A 12,911-nucleotide genomic window follows, 5' to 3' on the forward strand; every position below is an offset into this window, starting at 1 on the left:
CACATCCACCAGCATAAGAGAAAGATGAGGAAAAAAGATTCACTTTTTTTTTTTTTTTTTTTTTGATTGTGCAAGGATCTCATGTAGTATAAAGCCGTGTCTGAAGGTTGAAAACCTCTACTGGACTGAACTTGATGCATTGTAGTACATGTACATGTAGTAGGGCATGATGAATTTTAATTGCAGTAGGAGGAAATGGAGAAGTAGAAAGCACAAAATAATGTTGCACAAGTCACTTGAATTCTAAGCTGTCATTATGTTTTAACACCTACATGCTTTTTAATTTGTTTCAAGTGGAAATGTATTTGCAGTACAGAAAGGGAAAAGGAAAACATCTAGATGCCAAGAAAGCATAGCTTATGTTGAATTTGGCATTTCGTGGGCTGGGAATTTATATCCTTGTATTGCTGTGGTAATTCAAACACATATTTTGTATGAAGTGATATAAACAGTTGGATAAAGGCATTCTGCAGAGAATCTTATTATTTTGAACAGGCTGTGTAAAGCTGAGGAAGGTAAATGGAAATATTTTATTAAATTTGTCTGGCCTTTTGAGCTTTTACAATTTGTCAATTGCATTTTTTGAACTTTGGGCAACAACCACTTTTCATATTTATTTCCCATTGTAAGAATGCTTGAAATTGATTGAAACTCTGTATGTTGTTCTCTGATGTAAACGTGCCAGCTACTGAGCTAAATCCTTCTAGGCAAATCTAGTGTATGCTGCATACAAATGAGACACTGGCAGGACACAGAATAGCTTAAAATAGTGCAGATTTTGTGTTTCCTTTTTTCTGATTTATCTGGAATATATAAACAAATACCATTTCAAAACAAAACACAAGCAAAGAACAAGCCGTTATTATCTTCTCTCCTGAACATCTCAAAAGCCAGGAGCTGCAACTCGAAAGCACATTGTAAAACACCTTTAAAAATAATGGTCTTGCTGCCATTGTTCTGTACCACGTTGTCCAAAATGGCACACAGAGTAATAGAATTTATATGTTCACCAGAAGGGTGTTGAAATGTGAGTGAAGTAGTAGCTGTGTTTTATACTGTGTGTATTCAGGCCCTCCTTTTTTAGTCCTTATAAACTCTTGCACTGCACAGAGATTATGCAATGCAAAAATGAGATCAAGTCTGATTGTCTCATAGCTGACAGACCCTTTTTGACTGCAGGGGACAGGCCATAAAGCTCTCCTTAAGGTTGTGCCATTTGGACTGTATCATTTCAACTAACAAAAGAAATAGCTCTCTTCACCTTCACCTTCAGCTCTCCTTCCCAGTATACAGACAAAGAAATTTCAGATAAGAGGTGAAAATAAATAATTGCCAGCATTTTTTCTAATCTTTTAAACAATCTATGGGAAGAAAGTCTGCTGGCTTTAAACAGTGCTTTCTTGATATACTCAGCTTGTCAAATATTATCTTTAATTAACAGAAAGCTCTGTCTTTTTTTTCCCTTCACAATCTTTTTGCAAGAATCCTTTCCATGCAATGGTATAAAATGGAAAAACAGCTTTTGTTTGAAAGGAATGAGGATCAGTTCCCTCAATAAATGATCAAAATGCTGAGTCATGAGCTGCAGGGCCATACTTTGGCTTTGCACATGGGTGCTTTGTTTTTCTCTGTAGCTGGTGGTTTCCCACAATTTCACATCCCCATCTGTCATCTCACTTTGGATTTAACACAGAAGGCCCTTAGGCGTTCGCTTACCTCACGTCAGCCTTTAAAAACTAGCTCCAGTGACCACCAGAGTTTCTTGTTCGGACTACTGCAAAACCAGTCAGGGATTCCCATTGCTGGTATTCAGGTGTGAGGTGGATTTCAAGAACTCTGCAGCATGGGAATGGTTGGATCTGCATGGCTTGAATTCTGTGCCTTGCCAGTCACACGCTCACTCTAGCGCCTGAGAAAGCGGCACCTGACACAGTTTTCTGCCTCTGTCCGCGCACAACACTGTGTGAAAGGAACCCAGTGTCTCGTGGTGCAAATACACAATCTGCTGGCTTTGGTGGTGGAGTTGGGTTAGGAAGGGCTATTTTTAACCCAGATCATAACAATGGTCTGACTCAGATCATGACCACCCCCCTGGGAATTGGCATGAAAGGAAACTCATGTGCAGTGAACTCCTGCACAAGGGGGAGAATGAGGGGCTGGGGGAGGGCTGCGAGTTCAGCTTCTTGGGACAGTTTTGCTGCCAGCACACTGTGTAACTTCACTCTCACTGCATGTTCTTCCCAGCCAGTGTTTTTTTAAACCTGTAACCATGCCAGGAGGAAAGTGGTGACTCAAATTCCCATCATCTTAACAGAATCGTACAGGGCCATCAGCCAATGAGCAGCTGAGGGAAAAACTCCTCACAATAAATTGAGGTCACTAGAGGGGGATGTTAACCTGGGACTAAGGAATGGGGAACTCTCATTAAATCTGGTTCAGTTAGAATAGGATTTGTTCCTAATGGCCTGTGCCAAAACCCTAACTCCTCACTATAGTCGAGCCAGGTACTGGGTTTGATTCACTTGGCCTTCACCTTCTGCTGTGGAAGCAGTTTCAAAGATTAGTTTCGAATCTATATAATTTCTGATGGATAATTTTTGCTGGATATTTTCTGGTGAAGGTCACATGCAAGGTGATACCACAAGTTTTCCAGCACATCTCTAAATTTTATTCTCCTAACTTGGTAAGGTTAACCTTGGTCAAACCAGGTTCTGTCTCAGCATACAGTCTAAATGAAATTACATTTTCCTCACAAATTTACATTTTCTTCCACACCAGTAATAAAATCTTGGTACCAGCAGGTATTTTCAGAGACATGTGCACGCTAAAGTAACCAAGGAGTTACTACTCCTCTTAGTAACTTCTGCTGGGCCTGCATTCAGTGTGCAACAGGGCATAACCTTGTTTACTCAGTGTGACAAAGAACAGAATGGCCCTGAGCTGTGTATTTCCTTCACACAGTCTTAGTGAGTGTTTGGATACGGTAGATTTAGTGTTATTTAAAATCCCAATATTGAGGATTCTTTGCATCTACTGTTGATTTTGGCAGAGTTGTAAACAAATTCCTTGCCTGAATTGCTTATGGGCAAATACTGCATGCTTTAATGAGAGTTCTTAATCTAACTTGTCACTCTGTTTACATCAAACAGTTTCTTCCTGGCCCTTTATCTAATTTTCTTCATCTCTGATGTTCTGTTCCTTCTCATTCTCTTCACAATTCCTTTATCTGCTCTTCAAGGATGTACAACTCAGAAGTGTTTGACAATATTGCTCAGTGATCTCTCCACAGATGAATAATGCCTTTGGTGCACATTCAGTGATGCTCCTACAATAGAAGCCTTATCAGAGGGGTGGATTTGGCCCTTTGGCTTTTCAGTAGAGTAAATTAACACATTAAAAGGTAGCAGATAAAAAAGCTTGCCTAAAATATAATCAGAATTTTTCTCAGTAAACATTCAGTTTCCAAACCATTGGTTGCAAATCAATGAGCAGAGCTGTCCACAAGCCTGGAGGCAGGCTGTTAGATTCCCTTTGTAGTGCTGCCTTATTTTTCCTTTTTTTTTTCCTAAAGGTTGAAAGTGATTTTGTGAGCTGGAATGTGTTGGTGGCCTAAAACAGTTTATATTTTAGAAGCTAGGCATCACTCTGCTCCTTTTGTAGGATAATATATGGCACATAAAATACTTATGTCACAGGCTCTTGTTAGAAATTCTGCTGTTAAGAAATCAGTGAGAATGGTTTTGTAATAATTACTGGGCAAATCTCTTGCTATTCAAGCTGCCTTACAATAGTGCTGGAGTTCCCAGCTGGCTGTCCTCATGAGGCCCTAGCCCTGAAGGAGCTGGAGTGAAAAGGGCTCTGTAATGAAATCTGGTGGCTGCACAATTGAAAAATATCATTGTGGAGTCAAATGACACCACAGAGTTTTATCGGTCATGGTGAACCAATGCCATCAATTCAAACTTTCTGAGGTTTTGCTCCCTTGTGATGAACAAAGGAGGGCCTTTAAACAAGCAGAGACACCAGTGAGGTCTCTAAAAGTATTGGGCACTAGACCTACTTTTCTGCTATAAAAATCTTACCCTACCCTAATGGGTGATGCCCATTAAAAAATCAGAAAATCAATCCTGCCCTTACTATGGAAAACCATTCCTAGTTCTTGTATCATAGCTTTTTATAAATTTTATTATCAATTAATTTGTGATCTCACATAAGGATAAAACAAGGATGGGGAAACAAGAGTTTTTGCCCTGAAGGGATGGTGAGTCTAGACCAGTATCAGAATGTTTTGTCTTTGTTTATTGTACTAGGACAAGAGAGGGGGTTGCCTGGTGTTCTGGGCAGAGAAGGTTTCTCCTAATGTGTTGCAGGTGTCAGAGGGAAGATTTTGGGGTTGATCCTGTGGCAGTCTAACTCTTTGCCCCATATTATCTCATTGCTCTCCTAAAACATCATTTGTGAGACTTTTCCTGGTTTTACAGAAGCCTGTGCTCACCAATCAGATATCTTTGCTTGGCAATTAAGGACAGCACAGCAGTCACCTTTATTAGAATTATGGGCTGATGACTCAGATTTCTCAAAAGGCCTCATTTGGATGACTAGAATAAAGTAGTTTTATACCTATAAATCTTGCAGTAGAGTTAATCTAACTGTAGGTGCAGGCTTCTCTTGTACGTGCTACTTAATGAAATCAGGTTCCTGTCATTCCTCATGTACAAAAAGTACCTTCCAGGGTTCTGCTCTGTAAGTGCTCGAAATTAATTGTGTAGATATTTTTCATTTCCTTTTGTTGCTCGCCAAGGAACTAAGAAAAGAATTTGCACAACTATCTCAATGCTTTGGTGTTTTGCTATGAACTGTAGCTCAGTAGCTGATACTCACAAATGCCTGTATATTGGATGAAAATGCATTAAAACTTATTTTGTATGTTGTATTTTATTTAGCTGCCTATACATTTTCGATTCCCCTTTTTCAGTAAGGGTATGTTTATCTATACCTTCACTGAGAAGACTTGAATTAACTGGCTTTCCAGAAACTCTTTAATGGAACCAGTGCTCTGGTTTGCTAAATGGCTCTAGGAAGAGGACACTGTTCAGAAAAATGATGCTTACATTTTTGAGAAAAAACCTTTCCTTCTCACATCATAATTGGATTATACAATAACACTGGAAGCTTATCATGGTTTTGTTTCAGTCTGTGATGGCAGTTTGAAAATTACTCTGACAAAAGCTTGTTAAGCACGTGAAGTGTAACAAAGTCCTACTTGAGAGTCAGAACCTCACAGGTACCTTGAATACTCATGATCTATTCTGTGCTTGGGTACAGGCAAAAAAAGTCCCAAAGAGTCAAACTCTGTGTTAAAATCAACACAGGCCTCTAGGCTGATTCAACATAGGCCCAGAGATCAGGTCACCTGGGCTTTGATCCCAGCTGAGTGTCTGACTTTGTGCAAATCTTTGTGCCTCTGTTACAACGAGTTGAACGGAACTCGCGGTTTTTGCCCTGGCTGTGTCCATCTCTGTTTGCTGAGAGGATTGCCAGCAGTGCTTCGAGGCTGGTGGATGCCAGGTGGTGCTGCCGTGCTCAGAACCCAATTTAGTGCTCCCTGAACCAAACAAAAGATGAAGTTTTCTGCCACCTCTGTAGAAACCACATCACTAACCAGTCCCTTAGGATAAAATCTTGATGCTGTTGAATTCTATGGAAATCTTGTCAATGATTCCACTGAGGCTTCAATTTTTTTACCTTGTGTTATTTTTGGTTACTAAAAGTGCAGGAAAAGCTAGCAAGGACAAACCATCTGATACGCTTTTCCTTCTGACAGTGATGTGTTGTTGGTTGTGTTTTACTTTCCAGTCTCAGTTGTTTTAAAACTATTATTCCTGAACACATTGCAGAGGTTCAGTTAATGCAACCACCTATTTATGCTTTTATGTAGCAGACTGAGACACCTGGCAATTGTGCTGCAAATTGCCTTTTTGTATTTTTTTGTTGTTTTTTTCTTTCCCTTGGATGTGACTCAGTTGTTCAAAATTTGTTACTGCCCACTTTGTCATGCACATCTGATTTTCAAAACACTGAGCCTCATGATTTATGACTACCTTTATACTGAGCTGGGATGTTTACAGTGTTTCTCACATTTCACCCGGTATCTGTGGCTCCTTACTGAGGCTGTCCCAGTTGGCACAATGCCATTAGAAGTGTCAGTAATTTATGAAGTGAACTCTCTAAAAGTAACAGAATGTAATTTATAAACATTTTTATAAATTTTAACATTAAAATCTAGCTAAGTTTAATGCTTACAGTTTGGATGAAATTGCAAGGGGATTATTTGTTCAAAATTTTCTTTCCTTAAGCTTAGTTTGAAGCTTGAGCTCGCATTTAGGAGATTTTAGTAAGCTTTAGTAAGCTTCTGATCCTGCAGCTCCATGCAGGCTGCCAGACAGTGACTGCAGCAATCTGTCAGTGTGATGAGGACACACCAAGTGAGGAGAATTCCAAAGTCCTGGCAAGAGTGCACTTCCTAATTCTCTTAGGCACTCTTGAACATCATGTAAGAAATCGTGTACCTTTCCTATGTTGACTTATCAAGTAACAGCAGGAATATTTTCACTCCCCTTGAATTTTAATTTGTCTTTTAAGGCCTACTATCTAGGTAAGTGTAATCTTGACATTTAGTCTTGATGTGCTGGAAAATTACATCCTGAGATCACTTATTTTGCCAGTGCAGAAAATCTCACCAGCACACAAAACCAGAGTGTGCTGGGTGGACTCTGGGCAGTGCTCATGGAATCAGTAAGGCTGGAAAAGACTTCCAAGATCACCAAGTCCAGCCTCTAAAGTTCAGTGTTCAAACAAGTTTATGAGCCCTGGCACCTCATAGCAGGAGGTCTTCATCCAGTCTGGGCTAGCAGAAGATAACCCAATTATTACCATCCTGCTCTCTTCCCTAGGGAAAATGTCCCGTCCTTCTAGAATTAGAACTGTGTTGATCCTGATGTGTCTTTAAACATTACAGCATTTTTTCGCTATTTTAAAAACGTTTTCAAAGATGTGGTTTAAGCTCAAATAAAATGGTCTTTGAAGTAGTTAGAGGTGTACCAAGTTGGCCTAGTTGAGAGGCAGCTGCTGTTTCCAGCAATTTCCTCAGTTGTCGTATGAGCAGAGCTTCACAGTCCTGCTGGAAAAACATAACATAGCTATTATATTATATATATATATATATACACACACACACATATATATATATATCTCAGCATATTATATAATAATAATAATAATGGGGTTTGCCTTATGATGCTGCTGGCTTGTGCACCACTACATTTCTTTCTGAAGGGCAGGACTTCCAGTGCTAAACACAAGTAGAGCAGTGTTTTCTAGTAAAGTCTCTGTCTCATTTCCTGCTGCCTTACACATGGAGATTTGGTATTTGATGCTAAAAATATAAATTTTTCATCTAAGAAAAAAACGGGCTTTCTAGACAAAATCGCTGACACTTAGTGCTGTATGCCTGGATTGGTAGAAGGCTTTCTTTGCCAGCCAGGAATGTTATTATTCCTTATTGTTCCAGCTGTTGCCACGGGTGAGCATGAGGAGACAGAGGGTCTCCGTTTTGAACTCCATCCTGAAGACTAAACTGTTTCACTTTAGAATACTGGAAAACCAAACCATGTAACTACAGAGTTCTCATCAGGCTATGGAGTTGTACTGAAATGGAGTTTCATGCAAATTCATTCATGAGAAAGACCCCAAACAAACACGAGAATGCTGAGCAAGTGTCAGGAACTGAAAAGTTGCTCAGCAAAATATTTAAATCAAGCCCACTGAGTTTTCCTAAGTGAAAAGAACTAGTGAGGTTCTATTTCATTCCTAACTGTATTTACTTGGGGATTCGATGTTTTACAATGTAGGCTGAAAAGATAGAAGTTCTGTGTACTGTTAATTCTAACTTCTGGTTTAAAGTAGGGCTGCAGCAGTGATGTGTACTCTTAAAGATTTGTAACAGTGTCATCTCAAAAAGCTGATTGTGGGATATAGCTCTAACTGATGAATTCTCAAGAGTTACTGAATTCAGTGACACCATGACAAGGTTTTTTGTTGGTTTTCTTTTCTGTCCAAAAAACCTCCAAACTCCTGTTTTCAAAAGCACCGGTTATTCTGTCTTTTGGGCTACACTTCATAAGTCCATGAGATTGAATTCCCATTTGGTATCACTTCAAATGCTTTCTTGCAGGTGGTAGCTGCTTTTCAGCTTCTTGGTAATCTGTGTTACTGCAATTCCTTGTTTTGCATTAAGCTCCCTAATTTTTTTCCCCCCACCTCCTCTTCTTTCAAACATGTGCAGGTTTTTCTATATGGGGACACCCCAGAACACTAAGTTAGTGAAAGCTCTATAAATTCAGTATCTGTGAATTAAAGTGTGCTAAATCCCTGTGTATATGTTCTCATTTTGAAGTAGGGTGGCCTTCAATTCTGATTGCATAATCCTCCACCTGGGTATTTATCAAGTTGGGCACTTCAAGGTTGTTGGGGAATTTTAAAGTGCTGAACAGGTTTCTGAGCAAGACTCTGGTGAACACATGTAAAGGGTTTCACCCCTCTGCACTCTCAGGGTGGCACTTAGGAAGTGTGCCACATTTCTTGGCTTCTCGAACTGTACATCAAAGCTCAGCACCTGCACAGTAGAGCCCACGCTTCCCAAGTCCTGTTTTCCTACTGCAGTAGTTTTCAGCAGTCTCTGATTTATTACCACCTGTATGATGAATTTAAGCTTCCTAACAACAGTGTGCTTTGTACTTGGGATTTTGTGGCTGCCAGGATGCTTTACTAGCGTAGCACAGCTTGACTCTAGGAGTGTGAAAGGATGCCAGTAGAGCTGGGTTTATTTTACAGGGCCCAACAGAGGGTATGCTTGTTTCTCAGAAAATAATCTTCCTTTCTCTTTTTCTTCTTCATTTCTATCTGCCTGGATCTGGAGGATGAGAGCCCCTCTTAGCATTCATGCAAGCAGCCACCATGTCAGAAAAGCACACACAGCGGGTTTGTCATGGAGCAGTGCAGCTCTCACATGCTCGCTGTCACCCTGCTCTGTCACAGTGCGTGTTTGTCCCCGTGTGCTGTCCCCTACCTTGTGTGTCTGTCACCAGTCAGAGGACACGGCTGCAGAGACGTGCATGGAAGCTTAGCACAGAAAATGCTGAACCAAAGCCATTAAATTACAGCTCTCCCAATCCTGAAGAAAGAGCTCCTCCTGAAGGCAAAAACTGGGACCTGTGGCTCTTTAAGTTCCTTGAACTTTCCTTGTGTTCGCATTGCATTTAAGAAGATAACCTTTTTGTTGTACTTGCACTATTTTGAGCCCTGAGCCCAGAAAAAGGCAGCACAGAATCCAAGGAGTGCAGTTGCAGAGAAGCAACCCAGAGTGCGAACAAGCTCCATTTGCAGATGTGGAGGAAGTCCAGCAGCAGGCCCGGCAGGGGGATGTGCTGGGAATGGCAGGAGGGTGATTTCCTGCCAGAGAATGGGCACACTGCTTGGCACTGCTTAGAGGGAGCCATGGATTTCAGTGTGCAGTGATAGACTGATGGCCACTGATTATGTTGTGTTATATCAGTAAGAACTCTGCCCACACCATTTGTTTCTCATCTAAACTGCTCCATTTCTGCACAGATTTCTCCATTATGTTGTTTTCACCCATTTATTTCCACATCAGGCCTAATCCCAAGCCTATGGTGTAACAAATGTGTCTTTCTAACGTCTGTTGTGTCTCCCTTATGCCCCGCTTGCGTGTCCGTGCCAGAGTCCAAATGTCTTCTTGTCTGTCTTTGTTTAAATGTGGGCTTAGCTGGATTGCAAGAAATGGGCACTGCTGGCATGAACACTTCAGAAAACTGGATTTGGAAGGGAGGCCAAAGTCTGCTCTTACACACATCCCAAGAAGACTTGCTGACACTCGAAGGGGGATCTAGAGTATCTGTTGATGAAAAAGGTTCACCTTTTCCATTAAATGTGCTGCCAAATTCAGTGATGTCATTACTGCAACTCCACAGGGCATTTAGAAAAGCAAAACCTTGCCCATGATTTAAGGGATGAAATAGGGGATAGCTGAACCTGCACAAGAACTAGCAAATCATACAGGGAGTTTCCCTAAGAAACAAGGTCTGCAAGAAACAAACCTCTTAGAGTGGCTTACTGAAAAACGCATATGAAAACCACAAATATTGGAGCTTTAATAATTTTTAGTATCTTAAAAATGTAAACATCTTTTCTGGTGATTGAAACGAAGTTTATTTCAAATTAAAACCCTGTGCTCAGTGACAGGAAAATCAGGTCCTCTGACAGTTGTATGCAAAGCCTAAAGGGGACATACATATATGCCCAGCAGGATTCTCAGTATTAAGGGTGGGGTGGGTTTAATTTATGACTTTCCCAACATTTTCCAGGTTTAGATGTGCAAACATAGATACAACTATGGATACAGTCTTTAAAAAACTCCATTGGTGATATCTTCTTTCCCCTCTGTTCACAGTGACAGCATAAACCACGATATTAATTTGCCTTGGTGTTAATTATTGCAAAATATCTCTGAAAGAGTCAGTTATTTAAAACCTCTTCTAAAATAATTCTGAATAAGTGATTTTTTTCTGTTGAAAAGATTAAGAAAAGTTGTTCTCTCTCATGCTTTCTATGTAAGTGTCTGTACCTAGTACAGAGAGCCATCTGCTTTTCCTTTGAGTGGGATTGATCCATGCAGTAAGCCAATCTCTACCCCACAATCGCAAGACCAGGGCTTTTGTTTCTCCTTTTTGAACAATTTCTTATACTCAAGAGCAGGGAAACAAAACAAAAAATATCTGTGGAGGATGTTTTGTAATTTGTTGCACCTCTAGAAGTATCTCACAAAGTAAATACTCTTGGGGTGGTTCATTTCTGAGAGTTCCTAGTAGACACTGAGCTGATTTTGTGCTTTCCCACACTGTCTTCATCGAACTAACGAGAGCCTGAAAGATCCAGTGTTTGGGAGCAGCTGTAGAAATAAATACCCATTTTAGAATATGGTGAGACTGTATCTGCCTGTAAAGAAAAATAACCTTTGTTTCTGACTTGTTTACTTAAGCTTCAAGAAGTAGAAAATGTGCTACATTAATGTTTCTGTCCCTAGAAAATGAAAAAGCAGATTAATTAGATTCTTTTTATTCCCACAGTAAACATTTTCTGATTCATCTCTTTGCCTTTCTTAAATAAACCGATGTTATACAGTAGAATTTGGATATGTTATGGTCTATATTTTCTTTCTATTATATGGGGTTTAAAGAATGGAATATATCAAAATTGACAAAAAATGACCTAATCATGAGAACTGACATTTAACCTGACGTGTTTTTTCACCATAGCTGTAACATGTCAGGCTTGTTTGCACACAAGACTGTTGTGGCCTGTTTCGAGTAGTCAGGCATCTCCTTTTTGTTCAGACCTTTAGAGAGTTTTAGATAAACCTGCAAGAATGTGCTTTTACAAATTAAATTTTTTAAAGAAACTCTTTGGTATTCTGGAGTAAATGTGTTTATTTACCAGTATGTGCAATGACTGATTTTTGTATTCTCACATAATTTACCTGGTGTATGTCATAGAGGCTCCAGTGTTTGTGAATACAGAACACTGTGCAGAAATATTAAACTTAATTTATTTGAAACAACGATGTCAAAAGATGTGTTCCCCTCCCCAAGGTCAGAAACACCTCAATAAATTACTTCCACTGACTATGGAGTTACTTAACATAACGAGTTTCCAGTACCGTTCGAGCTGTATTTTTCACCATTTCCTCTGTCAGGAACAATATACTTTGGGTAATCTTGCACTTGGGCAGGTGTTTGATCACAACAGAGAGGAGGAGTGGTCTCTGAGCAGTATCTGAGCCATCCCAGGAAAATCACAAGAAAAAGGAGAGGTGTCTATTTGCTCTTTAGGAATCTGTGCCCCCCAAAAAATTGGTGAAGCTCCAAAGCTGAGAAAAATCACTTGACCAGACCAACCTTTCCAGCTGTGTTTGGGACCCTCAGTCTCTCTGATCTGGTGTTGCATTCATTTGCTTTGAAATACGTGGCCAGTTAAAACCATTGAAATATAGATGGTTTTCTAACTCTTACCTGGGTTCTCTTCTCCAGTGTTTGTGACACATGAGGTTAGAAACAGTATTTTTATTAGGATGTGCAAGTAAATACAATTTAAATAGAAGATTATTGCACTGCATTGTTCAGTGTTCTCAAAGGTAAGCATAATTTTCTTATAGCTGGAAAATTAAAAATCCAACAAATAAACACTAATTGCTGAGGGAAAAAAAAGGTCATAGACTTCTTAGATATTTATTTGTTTCCCAACTACTATTTGATAACTAAAGTTCTTTAGAGCATTTTTGGGGCCAGCAGTGATCTTACTTTTTGCTTTTTTCCTGATGCCATGGAATCCCTAAAACGATCTGTAACGATTCTCAAAGCCCATTTGTGGGTTTTAAAATCTAATTTTATCATAATATTTCATTTAACAACATGTGCTGTTTCTTTTAGCTTTAACAAAAAGCACAGCCATTTCATTTGCGAGGTGGGAAACATCACAAGTAAAGGAGCACGTGCTTTTAATCAGCCTGACTTCTTCCAGTGGGCATCCACCTGAGCTTCTATTGCTTTGTCTCAAATTCCCAGCTTTGCTGATGTTCTGACCTATGATTTTGATTCACTTAATAGCAGTTCTCAGAGAATCCTAATTTTGTTCAGGTAAACTCTACTTCAAATTATGAGTGATCTCTATTAGAAGGGAGCAGTTAATAAACCTGGACACACATGTGATGGTCCTTTTCTAAAAGGACATTTCTGTTTCAGAGGGGGTAAAGCTGAGGCAAAGAGAGAAAAGGAAAT

At 39.7% G+C, this 12,911-nt stretch overlaps 1 protein-coding gene across 1 annotated transcript in view; it reads left to right on the forward strand.

Annotated features, from left to right (window-relative positions):
* The window catches only part of TUB (tubby bipartite transcription factor), a 147,119-nt gene extending 135,359 nt beyond the window's left edge, over positions 1-11,760 (forward strand). The window contains exon 14 of the mRNA XM_017727352.1: positions 8,978-11,760. Within this exon, the coding sequence (XP_017582841.1) occupies positions 8,978-8,979 (2 nt within the window). The 3' untranslated portion in view covers positions 8,980-11,760. The remainder of the gene's footprint in view (positions 1-8,977) is intronic.
* Positions 11,761-12,911: the final 1,151 nt, after the last annotated feature.

Source organism: Corvus brachyrhynchos, unplaced genomic scaffold (assembly GCF_000691975.1).
Source record: "Corvus brachyrhynchos isolate BGI_N302 unplaced genomic scaffold, ASM69197v1 scaffold542, whole genome shotgun sequence".
Taxonomy (NCBI): Eukaryota; Metazoa; Chordata; class Aves; order Passeriformes; family Corvidae; genus Corvus; species Corvus brachyrhynchos.